Below are 13,860 nucleotides of genomic sequence, written 5' to 3' on the forward strand. Positions count from 1 at the left end.
AGGGTGGCTCTAGTGTATAGTCTAAGTACTAAGTACCCACACTCACTACACAGTCCAGGAACCCAAACATCACAGGGAAGCTGAAGCCAATGAATGGGCCAAAAAAGCAATGAGTTATTTTCTTTATTTTTAGACTTGAAAGATTGCCAAATAGAGGGTATATTTCAGTGCCTTTGTGTACTTTTGAAGCAGAGTTTAAAGAAAAATAGTTGAATTTCTTTTTATCTTGTTGAATTTATCACAGGATAAAGATAAAAGGGTGAGGGAGAAAAATAACTTTTTTTTCTAACATATCTAAATCAAAGAAAGATGAATTTTGGAGTAAAAGGGAGCAAATCTACAAGCCATGCTTTGTAGAAGTACAAGTACTGTTAAAATATGTGATGAATGTGGTTGGCAAAAAGAAATGGCAAAAATAACATCTATTTTTATAGAGAGGTCAGAAACAATAAATCAGTTTTGGCTTCAGAAAATCTTACCTTTTGCTATAGCATGAATGGACCTGGAGAGTATTATGCTAAGTGAAATAAGCCAGTCAGAGAATGACAAGTACCATATGATATCACTCATATGTGAAATTTAATGAACAAAATGAACTCACAAACAAATAGAAACAGACTAAAATACAGAGAAGAGACTGACAGTTATCAGGGGGATAAGAGGTTGGAGGAATTGAGCAAAACGACAAAAAAAAAGAAAGAAAGAAAAACTCGTGGATATGGACAATAGCATGATGACTGCTAGGGTCGATGGGTGGGGTAGAGGAGGGTATATGGCATATAAGTGGTGATGGACAAAGACTTAACTTGGGGGGGGTAATCACACAATAGAGTATACAGAGATGTTCTGTAGAATTCAGCATCTGAACTCTGTATAATTATGTTAACCAGTGTCACCCAGTACATGGAATTAAAGAAAAAAGTGATAATTGTAGAAATGGATTGAGACTGTTAATATACAACTACATTAATAGGGCAATCTTACTAAAGAACAGTAAAATTTGGGTGGCCCACAGGCATCTTTGGTGTGCAACATCTGACTAAGAAAGCAGGTGATTAGCATTGAGAAAAATCAGAAAGAATGGCATAGAAAAAATGTAGACTATAGTTAAATACATTGTATTTAACAGTTAAGTAGTATACTATCTCTTCTTTTTTTAAATTCAAGCTGTAGATGAATGATTGTGAACTTTTATGATTCTGTTACGGTTCTTTGATAAAATATTTTTCCCAGCCTTGCAAAATTAGTTATCCCTTGGCCCTTCCATAATGATAGAGTAGCATATTACAGATCAGTTGTGTACAAAGTTTATTTATTTCTCAATAGTGTATTAAAAAATAGAGATTATATATTTGTCTTTTGTCTCTAAAGGTATGTCCATAATAGTAGTCTACACAAATATATGAACTTGTAGTCTGACTAGAAGAACTGTGAGTTTATTATTTGCAGTAAATGTAGGAATCATGCATTACACATCTTCTCTGAAAGGATGTATTCAAAAGCTTTCATGGCCAGACATGAATATGATAGGGAATGGAAATGGCTGTCGTGAAATGACATTCATATATGCTCTGCCCTACTCATCTTTGGTCAATCAGTTCTCTCTAAAAGAAGGGCACAAAGTTCCCTGCAATTGTTTAAGATTCACTGAATATTTGTAGAAAACATCCTAATTTTTGAAGGATTAGATGAGCAAAACAAAATGCCACAGCAATCTATTTTAAATGGTAAGTGCAAGTTTAAGAAGTTTAGTATGAGTTTAACTGCTCTGTGAAGAAAACAGAGAAGTGAGTAAGAATACGGGGCTTGAATTATCTTTCAGGGCAGATCTCTTTTTCTTTAAAAATTAAGAACAGGTTTCAATATTAATAGTGTTGAAAAATACTATCTTATTGTGGTAAAGAAGCATTTGGTCCCAACAAGATTTTATTAACTTACCTCTCTTGACTCCTTGGAAGATCCTTGAGGAGGCTACTCAGTTTCCTTCCACATTTACTTTAATAGATCCCACTATGGCACTATTGGCCTAATGATAGCGAATTTCTCATCTAGCATTCAAGTCACAAATAAAGAAGGATGAATTGGGATAATGAACACACAATACAGTGTATGGAGAATGTATTGTAGAGTTGTATAACTAAAACCTGTATAATATCATTAACCAAAGTCAACCTAATAAATTCAATAAAAATGAGACAAAAAAGGATAAAGATAAAGATATTAGTGGGAAGGTAATTACTAGGATATATATATACACACACACACATATGTATACATTTGTACATATATACATAAATAAATACACAAATATATACAGAGAGTTAAAATCAACTTAATCTGAATGCCATTCTAAAGATGATAATTAAAGAAAAGCATTCACTTTGATAAACACTTGAGCCAAGACAGAATATATCCCTTCAACTGTTGCATGGATACTTCCAAAAAAAGACTAAGAAAAGAATGAAATACATTTCTTTTAGTAACTTCATTACCTCCCAGAAGAAAAAAAAAAAAGGTAAAGTCACTTCCCTCAGTCTGCCATCAAAGCTTATCATTCTTAGGCCTTGTTAGGACAGATGGTATGGAGTTAGATGCTGGAATCATTGTTAGAAAAGGAAGAAAAAGGGTTAAAGAGGATAAATATAATATTACCTTGAAAGGACATACCACATTCATGGGTAATGAGAAAATCATTTTTTTTCTTCATTACTATTTAGTCAAATAAAATTTTAAACAATTATTCATAACATAATTATAAGAAAACTTAAATGTCTTTTATGTATTAAACAGGTTTCAACACATTTTTTATAATTGTAATGCACTATAGTGCTAAGGTGTATCTCAAAAGACTTTTTATACATATTGTGTTTGCATAAAGATAAATATTTTATTACTCATGTAAATAATAAGATTTATAATACAAAAATAAAAGAAGCAAACACACAAATTTTATTTTGTAATTTCAAGGCTTAAATTAAATACCTTAAAATACTGAAATGTTTTCAAATATGATGCATTATTTTGAAAAAAAATTATAAAATATGTAAATTAGGAGGTACTCTGTATTTGCTATCAAAAACCAATATGGTATACTTATTATGAACACTTGAAAGCTTTAATTGCTGGTAAAAACCTTTACACACATTAACACAGGAATAATACATATCTTTTTATCTGAACCAGTCAGAGATACTATCTAAAATAATCATATTATATTAGCTAAATATCAGCTGATTTTAGGCAATATCTCACCATTTATTTTACCTATATTAAAAATATAGGATTGTAGGTATTGTCAACATATTAAAAGAGAAAATAGCTTCTAATGAAGCTTTGAAAATCCACTTAACTTTGTAAAAGATATTATTCTTCCATAAATTTTTCCAAAGCATTGCAAGATAAAAATATCAAGTAACACTAAACTGATACAACTATATTATTATTTCTCTTGTTGTAGAATAATAAAGATATATTTCTCATTAAATAATATAATCAGAATACTATTCTGTAGTCCACAATTTTCTGATATAAAGTGGGCTTTTAACAATTATTATTGTCTATAATTAAGCAAGAAAGCATAAATAATTAGAAAACTAAGATATACAATGGAATTCATAGCCTTCTATTATTTTCATTTTAACAATACAGCAAATATTCAGTATATGCAAATTCATGGCAACCACTGTACTGGGTAGAAGCAGTATGAAGTTAATAAGATACAGTCTTTATAAGAAAAGGAAAAGAATACCCATATCAATAATAATTTTATGATGAATACAGAAATCATGAAAGTCATAATGTACCCTAAAATGTACCTTTTCCCGTCTCTAAACCAAACAAAATGGAAACAATTGCATGTAAGTGTATCATCTCAATAGCCCTGGCCGGTTGGCTCAGCGGTAGAGCGTCGGCCTAGTGTGCGGAGGACCCGGGTTCGATTCCCGGCCAGGGCACACAGGAGAAGCACCCATTTGCTTCTCCACCCCTCCGCCACGCTTTCCTCTCTGTCTCTCTCTTCCCCTCCCGCAGCCAAGGCTCCATTGGAGCAAAGATGGCCCGGGCGCTGGGGATGGCTCTGTGGCCTCTACCTCAGGCGCTAGAGTGCCTCTGGTCGCAACATGGCGACGCCCAGGATGGGCAGAGCATTGCCCCCTGGTGGACAGAGCGTCGCCCCTGGTGGGCGTGCTGGGTGGATCCCGGTCGGGCGCATGCGGGAGTCTGTCTGACTGTCTATCCCCGTTTCCAGCTTCAGAAAAATGAAAAAAAAAAAAAAAAAAAGTGTATCATCTCAACTTCTCAAATTTTTCTTTTTATCCCCATGATCTTAGAGATGCTTTATTTATAAAAATGCTAATGAAATAAAAAAGCTCTGACATGAATATGAAGTAGCTGATTCAAAGGCTTTGGCATAAAGAAAAAATCTAATCTAAAAAGGTAAAACAAAAATATGACCTTGTATTTATAATGTATAAAACCTCTTAAGCTGAAGAATTCTACTCATCATACTATTTAAATACTTACTTGCGTATTTACTTAAATATTTTCAATATATAATATATTTGGAGAAAAGTTTCCATATTTCATTTTCTACTTTTGACTATTATTTTATAAATATTAGATAATTATATATGACCTAGAGTCACCAATGAATTAATTTCTATTCCAAATCTTTCCTTGTATTTAACAACGAGAATTCCAACAAAATAAAACAAAGATTTTAACATTTGATGATTATTATAGAATAAAGCAGTGTACCATGTATGCATAAAATAGATATTTTACTGCATTTATTAACTGTCCTAAAATATTTTAAACTATTATTTGTTTTGTTTGTTTGTTCATTTACCTTGAATGGCAATGGCTCTTCAGAAAGAGGACTAACAGGAAGCGAAGCGGTACTACTGGCTGGGCTCATATCCGCACTCTGCAAGGAAAACGAATTGAAGAGACGATTTTTGTAGGCATTTTTATAATTTCTATTATAAAATATGCTCCTTATTAAAATAAAACATAACTAAATAAAATATATGTGTAGAAACAATCAAATTCTTATTATATAGCAAACCAGTCCTTATTTAGAAATAGTTATCTGAGAAATTAGTCATATTATCACAGTGTACATTACAAATACACCTTATTAAATACAATGATCACCATTTGTGTTAGGGTAGTATTTAGTATTATATTTGCTTACTTTGTATTTTTACCTTTTCTTTGAAAAATAACGTCATATTTTTAATGACTCACTATGTTGCTATTTTTATGTCTTTCAAGCTGCTTTTTAAACATAAATTATTCATATTTTTCGCTTATGGAGAATTAAATCATTTTACCCAGTTTTTATTTATTATAGAAAGCACATCTGCCATTACTATACCACTGCAAAATGATAAAACATTAAAAATTTAAGGTTCCCATACTCTGACACTTTGCAAACTTTTGCTAAACAAAAATTTTATGTACAAAATATTTATACAAATATAAAAGCATTAGAGGAAGGTTGCTAGTGCTGTTTGTCTTGTTCTTTAAAATATATAATGAATTAAAACTTCTTAAGAAAGCAATTAGCCTTAAAAATATGGGTTAGAAAATTGTCATTATTATTTTTAAAGAAATAAATATACTTAAAACAAAAGATGCACAAAGAATGAAGGTAAAATGATGGAAAAAATGTTTCATGCAAATGGAAATGAAAAAAAAGCTGGGGTAGCAATACTTATATCAGACAAAATGAACTTTAAAACAAAGGATAGGGCCTGACCGGGCAGTGGCACAGTGGATAGAGCATTGAACTGGGATGTGGAAGGACCCAGGTTCGAGATCCCGAGGTCACCAGCTTGAGCACGGGCTCATCTGGTTTAAGCAAAGCTTGCCAGCTTGGACTCAAGGTTGCTGGCTTAAGCAAGGGGTTACTTGGTCTGCTGTAGCACCCCGGTCAAGGCACATATGAGAAAGCAATCAATGAACAACCAAGGTGTCGCAACAAAAAACTGATTGATGCTTCTCATCTCTCCGTTCCTGTCTGTCCCTATCTATCCCTCTCTCTGACTCTCTCTCTGTCTCTGTAAAAATAAATAAATAAATAAATAAATAAATAAATAAATAAAATTATTTAAAACAAAGGATATAATAAGACATAAAGAAGGCCACTACATAATGATAAAGGTAGTAATCCAGTAGGAAGATATAACTATTATAAATATCTATGCACCTAATATAGGAGCACCTAAATACATAAAGCAGACTTTCATAGATATAAAGGGTGAGATCAACAGCAATACTATAATAGTAGGGTATTTCAATACCCCATGAACATCACTAGATGGATCCTCAAGAAAGAAAATTAACAAAGAAACAGCAGACTTAAAGGACATACTAGATCAACTGGATTTAATAGATAACTACAGAACCTTTCACCCTAAAGCAGCAGAATATACATTCTTTTCAAGTGCTCATGGTACATTCTCTGGGATAGACCTCATGTTAGGGCACAAAAGTGGTCTCAACAAATTTAAGAAGATTAAAATCATATCAAGAACTTTCTCTGATCACAATGACATGAAACTAGAAATCAACCACAATAGAAAAGCTCAAAAATTCTCAAACACATGGAAACTAAATAGCAGGTTGTTAAATAACGAATGGATTAAGACAGAGATCAAAAAAGAAATAAAAAAATTCTTAGAAATAAATGACAATGAGCATACCACAACTCAAAATTTATGGGACACAGCAAAAGCAGTACTGACAGGGAAGTTAATAGCACAACAGGCACACTTTAGAAACTAGAAAAAGCTCAAATAAACAACTTATCCCTGCACCTAAAAGAACTAGGAAAAGAACAGCAAGTAAAGCCCAGCACTAGTAGAAGGAAGGAAATAATAAAGATCAGAGCAGAAATAAATGACAAAGAGGCTAAAGAAACAATACAGATGATCAATGAAACTAGGAGCTGGTTCTTTGAAAAGGTAAACAAGATCAATGAACCTTTAACTAGACCCACCAAGAAAAAAAGAGAGAGGACTCAAATAAATAAAATTAGAAATGAGAGTGGAGAAATAACAACTGACAGAGCAAAAATACAAAATATTGTAAGAAAATACTATGAAGAACTGTATATGCCAAAAAACTAGACAACCTAGATGACATGGACAAATTCCTTGAAACAAACAATCTTCCAAAAATCAATCTGGAAGAATCAGAAAACCTAAACAGACTGATTACAACAAATGAGATTGAAACAGTTATCAAAAAACTCCCAACAAAGAAAAGTCTGGGGCCTGATGGCTTCACAAGTGAATTCTACCAAATATTCAAAGAACTAACTCCTATCCTTCTCAAACTATTTCAAAAAATTCAAGAGGAAGGAAGACTTCCAAGCTCCTTTTATGAGGAGAGCATAATTATAATTCCAAAACCAGGTAAAGACAACAAAAAGAAAGAAAATTATAGGCCAATATCCCTGATGAATATAGATGCTAAAATCCTCAACAAAATATTAGCAAACTGGATCCAGCAATATATGGAAAAAATCATACACCATGATCAAGTGGGATTTATTTTGGAGAGTCAAGGATGGTACAATATTCGCAAATTAGTCAATGTGATTCATCACATAAACAAAAGGATGGAGAAAAACCACAAGATAGTTTCAATAGATGCCGAAAAAGCATTTGATAAAATCCAGCACCCATTCATGATCAAAACCCTCAGCAAAGTGGGAATACAGGGAACATATCTCAACATGATAAAAGCCATCTATGACAAACCCACAGCCAACATCATACTCAATAGGCAAAAATTAAAAGCAATTCCCTTAAGATCAGGAATAAGGCAGGGGTGCCCCCTTTCATCACTCTTATTCAACATAGTTCTGGAAGTCCTAGCCACAGCAATCAGACAAGAAGAAGAAATAAGAGGCATTCAAGTTGAAAGAGAAGAAGTAAAACTATTATTACTTGCAGATGATATCATATTATATATAGAAAACCCTAAAGTCTTAGTCAAAAAACTACTGGACCTGATAAATGAATTCAGCAAAGTGGCAGGATATAAAATCAATACTCAGAAATCAGAGTTATTTTTATATGCCAATAATGAACAGTCAGAAAGAGAAATTAAGGAAACAATCCCCTTCACTATTGCAACCAAAAAAATAAAGTACCTAGGAGTAAATTTAACCAAGGAGACTAAAGACTTGTACTCAGAAAATTATAAAACATTGATAAAAAGAAATCAAGGAAGATACAAACAAGTGGAAGTATATACCATGCTCATGGTTAGGAAGAATAAACATCATTAAAATGTCTATATTACCCAAAGAAATCTATAAATTCAATGCAATACCAATTAAAATACCAATGACATACTTCCAAGATATAGAACACATATTACAAAAATTTATATGGAACCAAAAAAGAACACGAATAGCCTCAGCAATCTTAAAAAAGAAGAATAAAGTGGGAGGTATCACACTTCCTGATATCAAGTTATACTACAAGGCCATTGTACTCAAAACAGCCTGGTACTGGCATAAGAACAGGCATATAGATCAATGGAACAGAACAGAGAACCCAGAAATAAACCCACAGCTCTATGGACAACTGATATTTGACAAAGGAGGTAAGGAAATACAATGGAGTAAAGACAGCCTCCTTAATAAATGGTGTTGGGAATACTGAACAGCTACCTGCAAAAAAATGAAACTAGACCACAAACTTACACCATTCAGAAAAATAAACTCAGAATTGGTAAAAGACTTAAATGTAAGCCATGAAACCATAAGCATCTTAGACGAAAACATAGGCAATAAGGTCTCCGACATCTCTCGGAGCAATATATATGATATTTGCTGCTTTATCTCCACGAGGAAGTGAAATGAAAGACAGATTAAACAAATGGGACTATATCAAACGAAAAGGCTTTTGCACAGCTAAAGACAATAAGAACAGAATAAAAAGACAAACTACACAATGGGAGAACATACTTGACAATACGTCTGATAAGGGGTTAATTACTAAAATTTATAAAGAACTTGTAAATCTCAACACCAGGAAGACAAATAATCCAATCAAAAATGGGAAAAAGAAATGAATAGACACTTCTCCAAAGAGACATACAGATGGCCAATAGGCATATGAAAAAATGCTCAAAATCACTACTATTTAGAGAAATCCAAATAAAAACCACAATGAGATATCACCTCACACCAGTCAGAATGGCGCTCATGAACAAAACAACACAGAATAAGTGCTGGCGAGGATGGAGGATGTGGTGAAAAGGGAACCCTCCTGCACTGCTGGTAGGAATGCAGACTGGTGCAGCCTCTGTGGAAAACAGTACGGAGATTCCTCAAAAAAAGTGAAAATCAAACTGCCTTTTTATCCAGCTATCCCACTTTTAGGAATATACCCCAAGAACACCATAGACTTGTTCCAAAAGGAGAAATGCATCCCCATGTTTGTGGCAGCATTGTTCACAATAACGAAGATCTGGAAACAGCCCAAGTGTCCGTCAGAGGATGAGTGGATTAAAAAGCTTTGGTACATATATACTATGGAATACTACTCAGCCATAAGAAATGATGACATTGGATCATTTACAATAACATGGATGGACCTTGATAACATTATACGGAGTGAAATAGGTAAATCAGAAAAAACTAAGAACTGTATGATTCCATACATAGATGGGACATAAAAATGAGACTCAGAGACATGGACAAGAATGTGATGGGGGTGGGGGGTGGGGGGATGGGGCATGGAAGGAGAGAGAGGGGGTGGGGGAGGGAAGGGGCACAAAGAAAACCAGATAGAAGGTGATGGAATACAATTTGACTTTGTGAGGGTTATACAGCATAATCAAATGTCAGAATAATCTGGAGATGTTTTCTCTCAACAATTGTACCCTGATTTATCAATGTCACTGCATTAAATTTAATTAAAAAAGGAAGAAATATATATTGATAATAGATACAACAGAAATTATTTTTCTATATTCTTAGCCTATTTTCTCAGATAAATTTTCCACTTAAATAAGGAAAAGAAATTGGAAATGATGCATTTTTCAGCTTGTTTTCCAAATGTCCATGTACACAAATACAAGTAATTTACCAGGAAAAAATTAAGAAATATAATAGATTAACCTTAGTTAAGGTAAAGGAACAAGTGAGTAGTTAAGTTTGGCTGACTTGAGTTTCAACAAAAGGACTAATTCAGGCCCTGGCTGGTTGGCTCAGCGGTAGAGCATAAGCCCAGCATGTGGAAGTCCTGGGTTCAATTCCTGATCAGGGCACAGGGGAAGCGACCATCTGCTTCTCCACCCCAGATGCTGCAATTGCGACAAATTCTAAACTCTTTTTCTGTTTCAATTCTTTTCATTCATGTGTGCAATAAACCGAACACATTGAAAACATTCATTGAAATGGGATTCTTTCTGTTTAGTCCAGAAACAATGATAAGAACTATAGGAATTAAGAAACTCAATAACATTTTTATATAACACTTTAGAAATTGATATGAGAGTATACATTGAGTTAAAATGTCTAAAGGAGGAAATTAGAAAAAAAAAAACTGAACCATAATTTACTAAAGGACAATGGACAAATACAAGCACCAGATAAACTGCAGTGAGTTACCGATTTTCATTTCTAAATGCACCCAGAGCTTGCTGGCCATTTATTTTATCAAAATTAGAAAATATTCAGAATTGCTAACTTTTTCTATTTTATTACATAATGTAATAAAGAAACAAAGCTTTTCTTAGGAACAAATGTATCACAAGATTCTATCATAAAAATGAATTATAGAATTATATAATTAATTATAGAATTATAAAGACATGACTCTGGAGCTGTTACTCTCATCATTAGAATTCTCATGAGAATTTAAGCAAGTAATGAAACACAATTTATATGTAGTTAAATGATAATATCTTTCTGAAGTAAAGATAGTCTGCATAGAATACTAAAATATTTGCCCTTAAAATCACACATTCAGGTGACAGAGATGACATTCAGTTGTTAAAATATTAGATTCTGGATCAAATTTTTGCAGATAAAGGTGTTCAAACTCCTGTAAGTACAATAGCTCAAACTCAAGCTTCATGGTTAACTTCTTTTAGGATGGGGATCTCCTACAACATTCCAGACATAAATGTGCCACCCTAAGACTGTAGAAAGCAGACTCTAACATTTGTATTTTGTAACCTTCATTCTTTGAATGTTACTCTTAAGAGAGAATCTTGTAGCTTTCACTTTCAAATTCAACTGATTGCGTGACACTTTAATTTTATTGCTCTTTGGAAATTTTGAGAAATATTAAAAAGAAATCAATCTTATATGATAACATCTGATAAACTGTACTTAATTATTAAGTTGAGAAATATATATCAAAAGTAAAATAACAATCTTAATTTTTAGCTTATTTTTCCATTTATACTTCAGTGGTTTTCAATTTAGCTGCCATTTCAATTTACATATTTTTAGATAAAATACTGTAGTAAACCCCTCAGATATGTCTTATTTATACATCACATCCAATCATTCAGCATACCCTTTCATTCGATGATAGCAATATCATGCAATTATATATCTAAATACAAATTAACAAAATACTTCATAAATTGCATTTGATGCTTTTAAAATCTAACACTACATATTCTTCTACAATTTCTTTATAAAATATCTTGTTACCATTATGGCTTTATCTCTTATAATACATTCCAGAGACTGTGGAAATGGTTGGTTTACAATAATGTGAAAGTCAATCCCATGAAAATATAGACTTATTCTGTAAAAGAAACAAATGATCCCCAAAGAAGGAATCTTCTTAATTCTACGATAGCACACTTTATTTTTTTTACTCACTTGTAGACTACACTAGATGTTCTTGACAGGTTTTAGAAAGTGTGTTTTAATTCTGACAGGTACCCTACTGCTTGTTTTTCTACTTCTAAGTCCATTAAACATCTGCTTTTTTCCAACACTAGGTGATTAAACAATATGAATCTAACATTTTGCCTAAAATTAAAATTTATTTCACCCAGAATCCCTGAATTCCACTTTTCTATTTTTATCTCATGTATGCTAAATTCTTTTATATTTTTTTCCAGGTAGAGTTTAACATTAACTGCTACCTTTAAATTCAATAATAAAATCTAGAAAAGTATGTACTTTTGAGCTTATTGGAAATATTCTGGTGAATACCACCCTCTTCCCATGTATATTGTTCTTCAGAATTCATTCTATGCACTTAGTTTGGAAAAATACTCACTTTGCTGTTATGGATTTTTTTTAGAATATAATTTCTCTAATTTTGCAAACTATCTCATTCCTCACCTCCAACCCATCTTTTACTTTATTTTTATTTTTTATTTTTTCTATATTTTTCTGAAGCCGGAAACGGGGAGAGACAGTCAGACAGACTCCCGCATGCACCCGACCGGGGATCCCGGCTAGCCCACCAGGGGGCGATGCTCTGCCCACCAGGGGGCGATACTCTGCCCCTCCAGGGCGTCGCTCTGTTGCAACCAGAGCCACTCTAGCGCCTGGGGCAGAGGCCGAGGAGCCATCCCCAGCGCCCAGGCCAACTTTGGTCCAGTGGAGCCTCGGCTGCGGGAGGGGAAGAGAGAGACAGAGAGGAAGGAGAGGGGGAGGGGTGGGGAAGCAGATGGGCACTTCTCCTATGTGCCCTGGCAGGGAATCGAACCCGGGACTTCTGCACGCCAGGCCGACGCTCTACCACTGAGCCAACCGGCCAGGGCCCCATCTTTTACTTTAAATCAACACAATTGAAGTATAACATACATATATTAAATTATAACCTGTTACAGTATTTATGTAGTTAGATGACTTTAGACATATGTATCTACATATGTAACTACCATCAATCAAGATGTAGAACATATACAAAATGGAATACTTCTGAGCCATAAAAAAGAATGAACTCTTACCTTTTGCCACAGCATGGGTAGACCTAGAGGTTATAAGGCTCAGTGACATTAAGTGAAGGAGGGAAAATAAAAATACCATATGATTTCACTTATGTGTGGAATCTAAAGGACAAAATATATAAACAAAATAGAAACAGACTTATAGATATGAAGACCAGACTGACAGTTGTCAGGAGGGAGGAAGTTGAGAAGCTGGGTTAAAAAGGTAAAGGGATTTGAAGTCTAAATTGATGATTACAGAAGAGCCAATGAGTTGTAAATTACAGCATAGGGAATGTAGTCAATAACATTACAATAACTATGCGTGGGATCAGATGGGTACTTGAAACATTTGGAGGACCACTATGTAGAGTATGTGACTTTCTAGCCACTATGCTGTACACCTGAAATTAATACAAAATAATACTGAATGAAACTGTAACTGAAAAATAATTATATACATATATACTTTTTTTCTTTCTATCACCTCACAATATTCCCTCATTTTCATTTGCATTCAGGTGTCCCTGGCCTCAGGAAACACTGAAATGCTTTATCATTGTAAATTAATTTGCCTTCCATAAAACTTCACATAAATAGGATTGTACGATATGAATTATTTTGGATCCAGCTTCTTTCATTCCGAAAAATGATTTTGAAATCCATCATATCCTGACGCATTTTGTTGTGCCACAAGGTAAAGAAGAGCTCAAAAAATAAAAAGATGGGGCATGCCAGAGACAAAAGTGCAAACTTAAAAGAGCTCTCAATTGTAAAGATGAAACACTTTGAGCCACAAAATATATAACATAGTATTAGAGTACAACTTAAAGTGTGAAACAAAGTAAGTCATGAATTCATACATAAATAAGTGACCAAATAAATAATTGGGGAGAAGAAACAAATCTCTTTTACAGAAAGATTCCAAAT

The 13,860-nt window shown here is 33.5% G+C and overlaps 1 protein-coding gene across 3 annotated transcripts in view; it reads right to left on the reverse strand.

The window, feature by feature from the left end:
• The window catches only part of CCSER1 (coiled-coil serine rich protein 1), a 1,472,832-nt gene that overhangs the window by 845,279 nt on the left and 613,693 nt on the right, over nt 1-13,860 (reverse strand). For all 3 annotated transcript variants that reach the window (XM_066232458.1, XM_066232459.1, XM_066232460.1), the window contains exon 7: nt 4,847-4,924. In XM_066232458.1, the coding sequence (XP_066088555.1) occupies nt 4,847-4,924 (78 nt within the window). The remainder of the gene's footprint in view (nt 1-4,846; nt 4,925-13,860) is intronic.

Source organism: Saccopteryx bilineata, chromosome 5 (genome assembly GCF_036850765.1).
Source record: "Saccopteryx bilineata isolate mSacBil1 chromosome 5, mSacBil1_pri_phased_curated, whole genome shotgun sequence".
Classification (NCBI taxonomy): domain Eukaryota; kingdom Metazoa; phylum Chordata; class Mammalia; order Chiroptera; family Emballonuridae; genus Saccopteryx; species Saccopteryx bilineata.